General features: G+C 34.3%; 1 protein-coding gene across 1 annotated transcript in view; it reads right to left on the minus strand.

Annotated features, from left to right (window-relative positions):
- LOC139513875 (integrin alpha-8-like) overlaps nt 1-13187 on the minus strand; it is a 38266-nt gene extending 25079 nt beyond the window's left edge. Inside the window, exons 1-5 of the mRNA XM_071302804.1 lie at nt 12712-13187; nt 9640-9776; nt 8602-8666; nt 6817-6999; nt 4821-4866 (exon numbers count right to left, since the gene is read on the minus strand). Of these exons, the coding sequence (XP_071158905.1) occupies nt 4821-4866; nt 6817-6999; nt 8602-8666; nt 9640-9776; nt 12712-12848 (568 nt within the window). The 5' untranslated portion in view covers nt 12849-13187. The remainder of the gene's footprint in view (nt 1-4820; nt 4867-6816; nt 7000-8601; nt 8667-9639; nt 9777-12711) is intronic.
- Between the last annotated feature and the right edge of the window lie 337 nt (nt 13188-13524).

The raw sequence follows: 13524 nt of genomic DNA on the forward strand, positions 1-13524 counted from the left end.
AAAAAATAAAAGCACCGTGCTTTTTTTAATGTTGTTTGCAGAATGTTATGCAAGAGGTAAGTAAAAAACCAAAATACCGAACTTCAAGGAATTCAAATTATCAAATGTCAAATCAAAAGCTCAAACACATCGATAAAATGGAAAACAACTGTTCTCTGAACTCTGATGAATAATTATCTTATGACAATTAGACTGCATCATATAAAATTTATATTTTGATCTTTTCACTTTTCTGTCGGTCCATAACTAACATTTTAAAGAGCGCATGCATCTCATTTATAATAGTGAACTTTAGAGTAAGGATTCTTGCATAAAGAGAAGGTCTGCTTCATATCTGTATGGCTCCACGATATCGAACAAATATAATCTTTGACAGTAGTATATCGGTGTTTAAAAGTCATCAATTGATTTAGAAACTAGAGGCTCTCAAGAGCCTGTATCGCTCACCTGATTCTACTTGGGTTTTTGAAATCATATAAAAAAATATAAAATTTGGCTAAAAGTGACAACACAACCTCATTTATAAGGAAAGGAACATGTTTAATTTCATTCAAAAGTCCCCCACTGGCGGCCATCTTGGATGACGGATCGGCTACAAAGTAACAACACTTGGTCAGCACCTCATAAGGAACATTCATGCCATGTTTGGTTTTATTCCATTCAGTTGTTCTCTAAAAGAAGTCATTTGTATGCATTTCCCATAGGGTCCTATGTTGAACTAAGTCCCCTGCTGGCGGCCATCTTGGATGATGGATCGGCTACAAAGTAACAACACTTGGTCAGCACCTCATAAGGAACATTCATGCTATGTTTGGTTTTATTCCATTCAGTAGTTCTCTAAAAGAAGTCATTTGTATGCATTTCCCATAGGGTCCTATGTTAAACTAAGTCCCCGCTGGCGGCCATCTTGGATAATGGATCGGCTACAAAGTAACAACACTTGGTCAGCACTCCATAAGGAACATTCATGCTATGTTTGGTTTCATTCCATTCAGTGGTTCTCTAAAAGAAGTCATTTGTATGCATTTCCCATAGGGTCCTATGTTAAACTAAGTCCCCTGCTGGCGGCCATCTTGGATGATGGATCGGCTACAAAGTAACAACACTTGGTCAGCACCTCATAAGGAACATTCATGCAATGTTTGCTTTTATTCCATTCAGTGGTTCTCTAAAAGAAGTCATTTGTATGCATTTCCCTTAGGGTCCTATGTTAAACTAAGTCCCCCGCTGGCGGCAATCTTGGATAATGGATCGGCTACAAAGTAACAACTCTTGGTCAGCACCACATTAGGAACATTCATGCCATGTTTGATTTCATTCCATTCAGTGGTTCTCTTAAAGAAGTCATTTGTATGCATTTCCCATAGGGTCCTATGTAAAACTAAGTCCCCCGCTGGCGGCCATCTTGGATAATGGATCAGCTACAAAGTAACAACACTTGGTCAGCACTCCATAAGGAACATTCATGCTATGTTTGGTTTCATTCCATTTATTGGTTCTCTAGAAAAAGTCATTTGTATGCATTTCCCATAGGGTCCTATGTTAAACTAAGTCCCCCGCTGGCGGCCATCTTGGATGATGGATCGGCTACAAAGTAACAACACTTGGTCAGCACCCCATAAGGAACATTCATGCTATGTTTGGTTTTATTCCATTCAGTGGTTCTCTAAAAGAAGTCATTTGTATGCATTTCCCATAGGGTCCTATGTTAAACTAAGTCCCCGGCTGGCGGCCATCTTGGATGATGGATCAGCAACAAAGTAACAACACTTGGTCAGCACCCCATAAGGAACATTCATGCTATGTTTGGTTTTATTCCATTCAGTGGTTCTCTAAAAGAAGTCATTTGTATGCATTTCCCATAGGGTCCTATGTTAAACTAAGTCCCCTGCTGGCGGCCATCTTTGATGATGGATCGGCTACAAAGTAACAACACTTGGTCAGCACCACATAAGGAACATTCATGCCATGTTTGGTTTCATTCCATTCAGTGGTTCACTAGAAGAAGTCATTTGTATGCATTTCCAATAGGGTCCTATGTTAAACTAAGTTCCCGCTGGCGGCCATCTTGGATAATGGATCGGCTACAAAGTACCAACACTTGGTCAGCACTCCATAAGGAACATTCATGCTATGTTTGGTTTCATTCCATTTAGTGGTTCTCTAGAAAAAGTCATTTGTATGCATTTCCCATAGGGTCCTATGTTAAACTAAGTCCCCCGCTGGCGGCCATCTTGGATGATGGATCGGCTACAAAGTAACAACACTTGGTCAGCACCCCATAAGGATAATTCATGCTATGTTTGGTTTTATTCCATTCAGTGGTTCTCTAAAAGAAGTCATTTGTATGCATTTCCCATAGGGTCCTATGTTAAACTAAGTCCCCGGCTGGCGGCCATCTTGGATGATGGATCGGCTACAAAGTAACAACACTTGGTCAGCACCTCATAAAGAACATTCATGCCATGTTTGGTTTCATTCCATTCAGTGGTTCTCTAAAAGAAGTCATTTGTATGCATTTCCCATAGCGTCCTATGTTAAACTAAGTCCCCCGCTGGCGGCCATCTTGGATGATGGATCGGCTACAAAGTAACAACACTTGGTCAGCACCCCATAAGGATAATTCATGCTATGTTTGGTTTTATTCCATTCAGTGGTTCTCTAAAAGAAGTCATTTGTATGCATTTCCCATAGGGTCCTATGTTAAACTAAGTCCCCGGCTGGCGGCCATCTTGGATGATGGATCGGCTACAAAGTAACAACACTTGGTCAGCACCTCATAAAGAACATTCATGCCATGTTTGGTTTCATTCCATTCAGTGGTTCTCTAAAAGAAGTCATTTGTATGCATTTCCCATAGCGTCCTATGTTAAACTAAGTCCCCCGCTGGCGGCCATCTTGGATGATGGATCGGCTACAAAGTAACAACACTTGGTCAGCACCTCATAAGGAACATTCATGCCATGTTTGGTTCCATTCCATTCAGTGGTTCTCTAGAAGAAGTTCAAAATGTAAATTGTTAACGACGACGACGACGACGGACGACGGACGCCAAGTGGTGAGAAAAGCTCACTTGGCCCTTCGGGCCAGGTGAGCTAAAAAGAAATCCGGGTTACAAACCAAAACCGAGGGAAACACATCAACTATTAGAGGAAAACAAAGGAAGAACAGAAACATAGAAGAGCACCAAAACAAATGCCAACACACATAGAAAGGAACTATTTAATAACAACTGCCATATTTCTGACTTGGTACAGGAAATTTTAAGAAAAAATTGTGGGTTGAACCTGGTTAAATGGCATGCCAAACCACCTGCTTTATGACAATGTTTAAAAATATCGCTAAAACACTACGTGGCAGAAATACAGCAGAAACACACGCAAGAACATTCATAACAGAGGAAGCACAATCAAATAATATAGTATTCGACACAACATGCAAACTACAGCACAACATATTCATCAACGTTGAACACCAAAGGATATAAAAAACAGTGACCTGCTAATCCCAGGCATTATCAAAAACGAATGGACAACAACTGTCATATTCCTGACTTGGTACAGGCATTTTCAAATGTAGAAAATGGTGGATAAAACCTGCTTTTATATATTTAAACCTCTCACTTTGTACGACAGTCTCATCAAATTCCGTTATATTTACAATGATGCGGGATTTGTTTTTTTTTAAATTTGGGAATTTTGGGTCCTCAATGCTCTTCACCTTTATATTGATTTGGCCTTCTAACCATTTTTATCTAGGCGTCACAGATGAGTCTTAAGAAGAAAAAGCGTGCGTCTGGCGTAACCTGGTGCCTTTGATAACTATTTACGTACCTTTTAAATTTTACACTTTTAAACTTCATACAATTATTATACAATATTCATTTAAACAATTTAATGAAAATGATGGTATGGAAAGGCAATTTTATAATCATTTAGACAACAAACGATATGACATAACACATAATTCAACAATATAAGACGTGGTAAACAAATGTCGTTAGTTAGTATAGACACAGACATATCGTATATATCAACCAATTCGTGATGGTGTCCATAAAATTTCTAGTCTTTCCTCTTCATAACTCTGTCGGAACAGTTTCTGCACAAGAAGCACACTCCTGTATATGAAGTCAACATAGTGTGGATATGTTCGATCCTAACGTATCAATTGAGATACAAGTATGTACACACTATACGCCGGAGCAGATGGTATGTTACTGCAGAGAAATGGAAAATAGGTAATTCAAAAGTTTAAATCATCCCGTTTGTCATAGATTGTAGTGTCCATCTCTGTCAATATTGAGGACAAACGAGATGATTTTTACTTTCCTATTGTCAACATTCCTTCTTCAGTAGAAACATAATCTCTGCTCCATTTTTTACGTTTACACATCTCAGTTATTATAAAACACTATTCAGACAACATGAACAAAAATGTGTTCCTTACATAAAAACTGTCCCTAGTAACTGAGTAAAAAGGAGAACAGACACAAATCGACACTAAGTTTTACTGTCATTATCAGGAAATGTTTGGAAGATACAATGTGTCGGTGTCTCCACATACCACCGGCAATGATTTCGCGGTCTTATGTAATAATCGTCTGATCTGTTCTTGATTATGACATTTTAACTGAATGTGAATTTGCATTGCTGGTGATATATGCATATAAGTTTGAAACATTTATAAACTTTGTGGTTTTCGGGAAAATATGACCATTGCCACGGCGTAATTGTGATCAAATTATCATTACCTCTCCAGTTATCATTTTCATTCAGTCATGAAGCATAAAATACAATTGTTTTTATTAGTTTTCTTACCTTTTACATTCATTCCTGGAGCACCCAATATAGCCACAGAACTAGTCTGAAATATCCAATGAACTATATTGTTTCTTATCATAATTCTGTATTATCCAATGAACTATGTTGTTTCTTATCATTATGAAGTTCTGTATTACCCAATGAAGTATAATGTTTCTTATCATAATTCTGAATTACCCAATGAACTATGTTGTTTCTTATCATAATTATGTATTACCCAATGAACTATATTGTTTTTTATCATAATTCTGTATTACCCAATGGACTATAATATTTCTTATCATAATTCTGTATCACCAAATGAACTATGTTGTTTCTTATCATAATTCTGTATTACCCAATGGACTATAATGTTTCTTATCATAATTATGTATTACCCAATGGACTATGATGTTTCTTATCATAATTTTGTATTACCCAATGAACTACTAGTATGTTGTTTCTGATCATAATTCTGAATTACCCAATGAAGTATAATGTTTCTTATCATAATTCTGTATCACCCAATGAACTATGTTGTTTCTTATCATAATTCTGTATTACCCAATGGACTATAATGTTTCTTATCATAATTATGTATTACCCAATGGACTATAATATTTCTTATCATAATTTTGTATTACCCAATGAACTATGTTGTTTCTTATCATAATTCTGTATTACCCAATGGACTATAATGTTTCTTATCATAATTCTGTATTACCCAATGGACTATAATGTTTCTTATCATAATTATGTATTACCCAATGGACTATAATGTTTCTTATCATAATTTTGTATTACCCAATGAACTATGTTGTTTCTTATCATAATTCTGTATTACCCAATGGACTATAATGTTTCTTATCATAATTCTGTATCATCCAATGAACTATGTTGTTTCTTATCATAATTCTGTATTACCCAATGAACTATGTTGTTTCTTATCATAATTTTGTATTACCCAATGGACTATAATGTTTCTTATCATAATTCTGTTTCACCCAATGGACTATAATGTTTCTTATCATAATTCTGTATTACCCAATGAACTATGTTGTTTCTTATCATAATTTTGTATTACCCAATGAACTATGTTGTTTCTTATCATAATTATGTATCACCCAATGAACTATAATGTTTCGTATCATAATTTTGTATTACCCAATGAACTAAGTTGTTTCTTATCATAATTCTGTATTACCCAATAAACTATAATGTTTCTTATCATAATTATGTACTACCCAATGGACTATAATGTTTCTTATAATAATTCTGTATCACCCAATGGACTATAATGTTTCTTATCATAATTCTGTATTACCCAATGAACTATAACGTTTCTTATCATAATTCTGTATCACCCAATGCAATATGTTGTTTCTTATCATAATTCTGTATTACCCAATAGACAATAATGTTAACTTTAATGATTTTTATGAGGAGCATGATAGTTGTTTTTTTATTTGTTTGATTTGTTTGAGTTTTTTATTTTTCCATTTAATAAAGGACTTTCCGTTTTAAAATTTTCCTTGAAATTCGGTATTTTTGTTATATTACTTTTAATGGTAAATACTTTTAACATAGTACACCTTGCACATAAAACCGCTTACATGGGGAAACATTGCTTCCGACATGCTGTAATAGACTCTGTAGCTGTTATTTTTCCTATGTCTGTTCTTTTAGCTAATAAGTATGTTTGTCAATAGGTCTATAAATCGACTTCGTACGATATTATAGAAAATCGACTATTTCTTTGCTATCAATATAACCATGCAAATATGTATACTGTGGATTAATTTATTTTCGTGGGTATCAATTTTCGTTGATTGAGGAAAACTTGAAATATTGAAAATATTTGATTTCGTGGTTTTGCCAATCTCTTCATACAAAGCATATAGAAAATTTGATAATCGTTAAACATTTGAATTCGTACCAACGAAACCCATAAAAATTAGAATCCAACGAATAATACTGAATCCACAGTATATAATATAAAGTAACATGTACTAACCTTGGATCTGGCAATACTGAATCCTATCATACCATATGCAAATATAAAGCCATTTGAATCATACAAATCATTCAGAGTGAATGGGAAGCTCCGATTTGTATCCACGTTGGTTTTGGTGATCACGTGACAACGACCAACAGTATAATCGATGTTAGTGGGAAATTTCCAGAGATGAGCACATACCTGCAATATTGTGTAATATCAGTAGTAATATCAATGTCTGTCGGATTGGGACATCAAAACCGATGTCCCGTGTTCAGGGAGTACCACCTTCTTTGCATATTAAAGGTCCTTCCCAACAAGCTCTTTTTTAGTGTTACTTGCTGTTCGGTTGAGAGTTGTCTCATTGGCACTCATACAACATCTTCTTATATTTAGAAGTCATGCACATGTTTATACTGGAAATAAAAATAAAAATTGTACATTATTATACGGTTTTATTTAAGTAAAGACTGTATCAGAATGACAAATGACTTATTTAGTTGTTAACAACATCCAAGCTATTACAAAAAAAATAAAGTTCAATAGTCACCTTATTCAAATGATTGATAAAGATACAGCATCCATTATCTATTTCAAATACCCCTAGCTACGCATAACAAGGGTTCAATCTTAAATAAAATAGATATGACCGATGCTTTCACACATGTAATACAGTGGTATAATGAATGATGATAGTAGAAAATCACAGCTGGTATTACCATCTGCGCATACATATCGTACTTGATGCACTGCATGATGATATGGGCCATCCTGGCAAAGTTTAAACACAAAGTTGCCAGCCACAGAGTACATCCAATGTGTTTGCGACGGATTTTCATGTTCATTGGGCGAATTATGGTATGTTGCATCTGAAGTCATCCAAAATCTGATTCTTTTTGAAATGGAGTAAATCTGTATCTTTTCAAAAACAACATCGTTTTATGTCTGGTTAAATCGTAATTGGTTACCTTTCTGTCAGGCGATCTTGATTTAACAGAATCTTCGAATCTATTCCGTTGTTCGTCAGAAGAAAAAAACGGGGAAGCTCGTCTATGATTTTTCTTTATGACCGTAGTAGATCCCTCATAGAATTCAACCCCGTATAAAGTGCAATTTTCATTGCCATAGGTCGCGTGGCTCGCACAAAAACAAAAATGTTTTTATCGGCAACACACTCTTGTTCTTTCATGGTAATTTGTCATTATATAAATCATCTATCGAGCATTTATGGGATGAACATGGAAAACTATCACCCAAATCGTTTCTTTAAAAAAAAATGTAACAACAAACCCAACTTTAATAATAAAATGAATAATTCAAACATGTAAAGCTGTAAATTTAATGCGTCATGAGGAAGTAATAAACACGCCATATCAGCTAGATACCACACAATAAAATTGCGGAATAAAAATAAATAAAATAAATAAACTCATCATAAATATCAAGATTAAATATTTTTTTACGCCAGACGCCGTAAGGTGTTTTGTACATCTTCAGATTTAAAACATTTTCACATATGGTTCTTACACGTCCTTTGCATTCAAAAATTTGGATTTTAGTGTGTGTTTGGTGAAGATAATTCCAGAAAGCGCTTCGTACGCCTAAAATGATATTACATTTCTATTGTGTTTGTTAAATTGTTGGTGTTTATATTCATTATAACTAAGTATTTATAATGATTAATTTGTGATGTTTAAAATAATATTGACTTTTAAGGTTGTGTATATGTTTTTTTTACTACTAAATTATTACTCGATTATGTCATTTCTGTAGATTCACAATGTTTAAAATGATACATCTTACCACAATATTTCCGTTAATATCAACCATACTTCCTCCGAGAAATTGATTGTCTTGAGTATGTGTTTCTAAATGAATAAAACATCTTTAATAGCCTCTAATAGGCGAAAAATTGTACTTTTATGAAAATAAGATGTGGTATGACTACTTATGAATTAAGTTCATATCAACTTTAGGCCATCCTGCGGTCAACAATGAGAAAGACCCATTAAAGATCAAATATGGACCTAAATCGTTGTCTGTGGCCTAGGAAAGTCCCGAAAATGATAAATATAAAACAGTCCAAACGAAAAATCTATTAACAGCCTAATTTATATACAAAACAATGAACAAAAAAAACAAATATGATACACAGCATCCAGCGATAAAATCACAGAATTACAGGCTCCTGACATGAGACAGGAACATCAAGACTGTGGAGGGTTAAACGTGTTTGCGGACATCTATTAAACCCTTTCCTAACCTCGGACAGTAGTGTAACAGCACAACATATGAAAACTTTCCAAATCAATTGAAAAGGGCTTAACTCGTTTGTCTATACTGTTTGCATATAATTGTGTTTCGATTTAACCAACCAGATTGTGCAATGCATAATTTTTAGTTTTTGGTGGGGTTCGTGTTGATCAGTCTTTAGTTTTCTATGTTGTTTCTTGTGAACTATTATTTTTCTGTTTGCCTTTTTCATTTTTAGCCATGGCGTTGTCAGTTTATTTTTCGAATTATGAGTTTGACTGTTCCTCTGGTATTTTTCGTCCCTCTTTTCAAGAACATATGTTTATCAAAATCAATCAAGTGACACGATTTATGCCGTTACTCAGCAAAATATTTGCTTCTACTTCTTATCTTGGTTATATTATTTACGTTTTCCGCTTGTCTGTTGTTATTTTTTGTTGTTTTTTATGTTGTTTTTTTGTGGTTTTTTTTCTGCTAACATGATTATGTCTTTACCTTTTTTTTATGAAAAGTTGTTTTCTCGACATTCTAGTTAAAATTACCTGGTGTACTGGTTATTAGTACATGTGGAAACAGTGAATACATTACCTGGTGTACTGATGGGTAGTTGAGTACACTGTGGGACAGTGGATCCTTTAAAGTCGACAGGACATCTATACACGACTCCAGGAGAAACGAGGTTAGATGCACTGGTCAAATTATCTTTAGGGGCGCCAATTACCATCCTTCGACGAAAAAAATATGCTATATTACATGTTCATTCATTATTATTGTTTTGTTTTTAATGCATTTAAGGGAGTTCGCTTCTCAGTTTCAAAGTAATTAACTTTTCAAAACACTAGCTTATATTGGTAGGGGATTAATAAAAGAATCAAAAGAGCAAATAAAATAAATAGGTCACCATGCTTGTTTTTTCGAGATATAAGCCATTGAAATTTTGGCGGGAAAATATTCTCTCTTGACTTTTTATAGCTTTATCATTGACAAGTTGAAGTTCTCAAAAACTGTTAAAAAGTATTTAAAATTTTATAAGACTTTTACAGATATCTTATCTTTATACATGAAAAAGATTTTTTTTTAAAAAATGGGAGTCACCGGGCAAACTTTTTCTAGGCATTCAAATTGATAAAACCAGAGGATTCCGAAAATCTGACAAAAAATCCAAAACAGGACAAGCCAGCTTCCTTAAATAATTGCACATGTTACTTTTAATCTTTGGATCGCGTGTATACAAAGTACTCACAAGGTATTCTGACTGGAAGATATGACGTTGGTTACATTGAGGGGTATTTGGCGTTGTAGGTTATTTTTTTCTTTGGATCGCGTGTATACAAAGTACTCACAGGGTATTCTGACTGGAAGATATGACGTTGGTTACATTGAGGGGTATTTGGCGTTGTATGTTATTTTTTCTTTGGATCGCGTGTATACAAAGTACTCAGAGGGTATTCTGACTGGAAGATATGACGTTGGTTACATTGAGGGGTATTTGGCGTTGTAGGTTATTTTTTCTGTTATGTCTTTTGTCTTTTCTCAATGTTGTTATTCGACTTTAAAGTGCTGTGACGGAAAAGGAATTAAATCGAATTTTGAAGGAGTTTAATTTCAGTTCATATTACACGGCTTAACATTTAGTCATAGAAAAATGATTTTACTTGAATTTAAGATTGGTCTTCAAAAGGTCGTACGGTGTTTTTTGGTATTTTGTTTTTGTATAAAGCGTTCAAAAATATAACTTTCTACAATGAAAAAAAAAAATTTGAGGTCTGAATTCCAATTTCAATGTACATGTCTAAAACTATTTTCATTCTAATTTTATTGAGGCATAATAGATACATAATTGTTAATATTCGTTTGTTGATTTTGCATGTTTGGTTGACCGTTGCTTTTATCATTTGAAAAAAAAATCGTTTTAAACAGAACAAGAGTGCACATGCTGAAATGTCTCGCCTCCTATACTAATCATTGATATTATGTTGATAGTCCTAAGTATAAAGCTAAGCTTTATTACAACTGTCACGTAAACTTAACATTAAACAAGATAACTAAACAAAGACCAATGAACCTTGAAAATGAGGTCAATGTCAGACGAACCATGCCAGGCAAACATGTACAGCTAACAATGCTTCTATACAACATATATAGTTGACCCATTACTTATATCTTAAGAAAAATAGACCAAAACACAAAAACTTAACACTGTGCAATGAACCGTGAAAATGAGGTCACGGTCAAATAAAACCTGCGCGACTGACATAAAGATCATAAAACATTTCCATACACCAAATATAGTTGACCTATGGCACATAGTATTAGATAAAAAGATCAAAACTCAAAAACTTAACTTTGACCACTGAACCATGAAAATGAGGCCAAGGTCACATAACATCTGCCCGCTAGACATGTACACCTTACACTCATTCCATACAACAAATATAGTAGACCTAGTGCATAAAGTATGAGAAAAACAGACCAAAACACAAAAATTTAACTATAACCACTGAACCATGAAAATGAGGTCAAGGTCAGATGACACCTGCCAGTTGGACATGTACACCTTACAGTCCTTCCATACACCGAATATACTAGCCCTATTGCTTGTAGTATCTGAGATATGGACTTGACCACCAAAACTTAACCTTGTTCACTGATCCATGAAATGAGGTCGAGGTCGAGGTCAAGTGAAAACTGTCTGACAGACATGAGGACCTTGCAAACTACGCACATATCAAATATAGTTATCATATTACTTATAATAAGAGATAATTCAACATTACAAAAAATTTGAACTTTTTTTTCAAGTGGTCACTGAACCATGAAAATGAAGTCAAGGACATTGGACATGTGACTGACGGAAACTTCGTAGCATGAAGCATCTATATACAAAGTATGAAACATCCAGGTCTTCAACCTTTTAAAATATAAAGCTTTGAAGATGTGACCTAACGCCACCGCCGCCGCCGCCGGATCACTATCCCTATGTCAAAATTTCTGCAACAAAAGTTGCAGGCTCGACAAAAACGCATTTTGTAAAGTCGATGCCATTACTCGGAAAACACATTTAAAATTGGTTTAATTTTTTTTTTAAGAACAATTAAATAAGGAAGAAAATAGAAAAAACGTTGTGTAATCATTCAATTGCATAAGGTATTTAAATTGAATTAAATATTCACTTTCATCTTGATTTCTAAAAAAACTGCACTTTTTTTTCTTTTGACGACATTCTTCATTTCAAAGTACACACATTGTTTAATCGAATTATATATGATATAGCCGTGTGGTATTTCTGACGATTACAATTTGAAAATTCCGACTCTGATCACATGCCTCAGGGGCGGATCCAGCCATTTTAAAAAGGGGTGTTCCCAACCCAGAGTAAATGGGGGGGTTCCAGCTATATGCTCCCATTCAAATGCATTGATCGGCCAAAAAAAGGGGGGTTCCAACCCCCGGAATCCCCCCTCTGGATCCGCGCCTGTGCCTATTAATCCGTCATTTAAATGTACCCATATATATATTTTCTCTCATGCTATCATTGATATGATAACATTCAACACAAGGTTAAGGAACAAAAGTAAAAATGGACAAATCTTTTCTCAAAATTATCCAAATAACTCACCAATTGTCCTGTAATATTCCACTATATCCGAAATAACTTACCAATTATCCTGTAATATTCCACTATATCCGAAATAAGACTTCTCAGGACCAGAAAATGTTAACGTATTTTTAACATCAACATTAAAACTATTTACAGCTACAATTATAGAGAGCCAAAAGAGTCCTCCAATATTCATTTTCTTCCCCGTTCTATGTAAGACGAGATGTCATAAACTTTTATGTATCACCCTAAAACCTATCCGTGATGAAATTGTTTAACAAATATGGATTGATAGCACGATAATTCGATTGGCAAATTGTGAACTTGTATCATTATTCATTGTTTTAAAAACGGTTTCCTTCAGTATGACGATTTTCATCCGTTAAAAAAAGCGTCCAAATCACGATAAAGGATATGATTTTGCATCACCCCAACTTGCAATATCTATATATGCAATATGGACAATAGAAGTATTCTAAATATGCACCCCAAATGATTATTATACTTTCAATTGGGCAATAATTAAACAAGTATCTACGGTCTCACTTTTGATCAGTGGTATACATAATGGAAACAATAACTGTTATTCAAAATAGTCAGCTAAATTAATATTTCTTTGTAAACATGTATAACTTGGACAGGATGAAATTAGAAGTTAAAGAAAGGAATGGTCTTAACATGTATCCTCATTTTTTTTCATTTTTTTTTAATAATTATGAAAAACTATGTTTATGAAGTATAAATAATCCAGCTGTTGTAACAACAGAACAAACTGTATGCAGATTTCTTAACAAACTTGTAGAAATCAAACGTGGTTTCAAAAAGAATTAGACTCAGTAGCGGTTTTATTATGAAACCCAAAATGGTAAATG

The sequence above is a fragment of the Mytilus edulis genome, chromosome 2 (genome assembly GCF_963676685.1).
Source record: "Mytilus edulis chromosome 2, xbMytEdul2.2, whole genome shotgun sequence".
Lineage (NCBI taxonomy): Eukaryota > Metazoa > Mollusca > Bivalvia > Mytilida > Mytilidae > Mytilus > Mytilus edulis.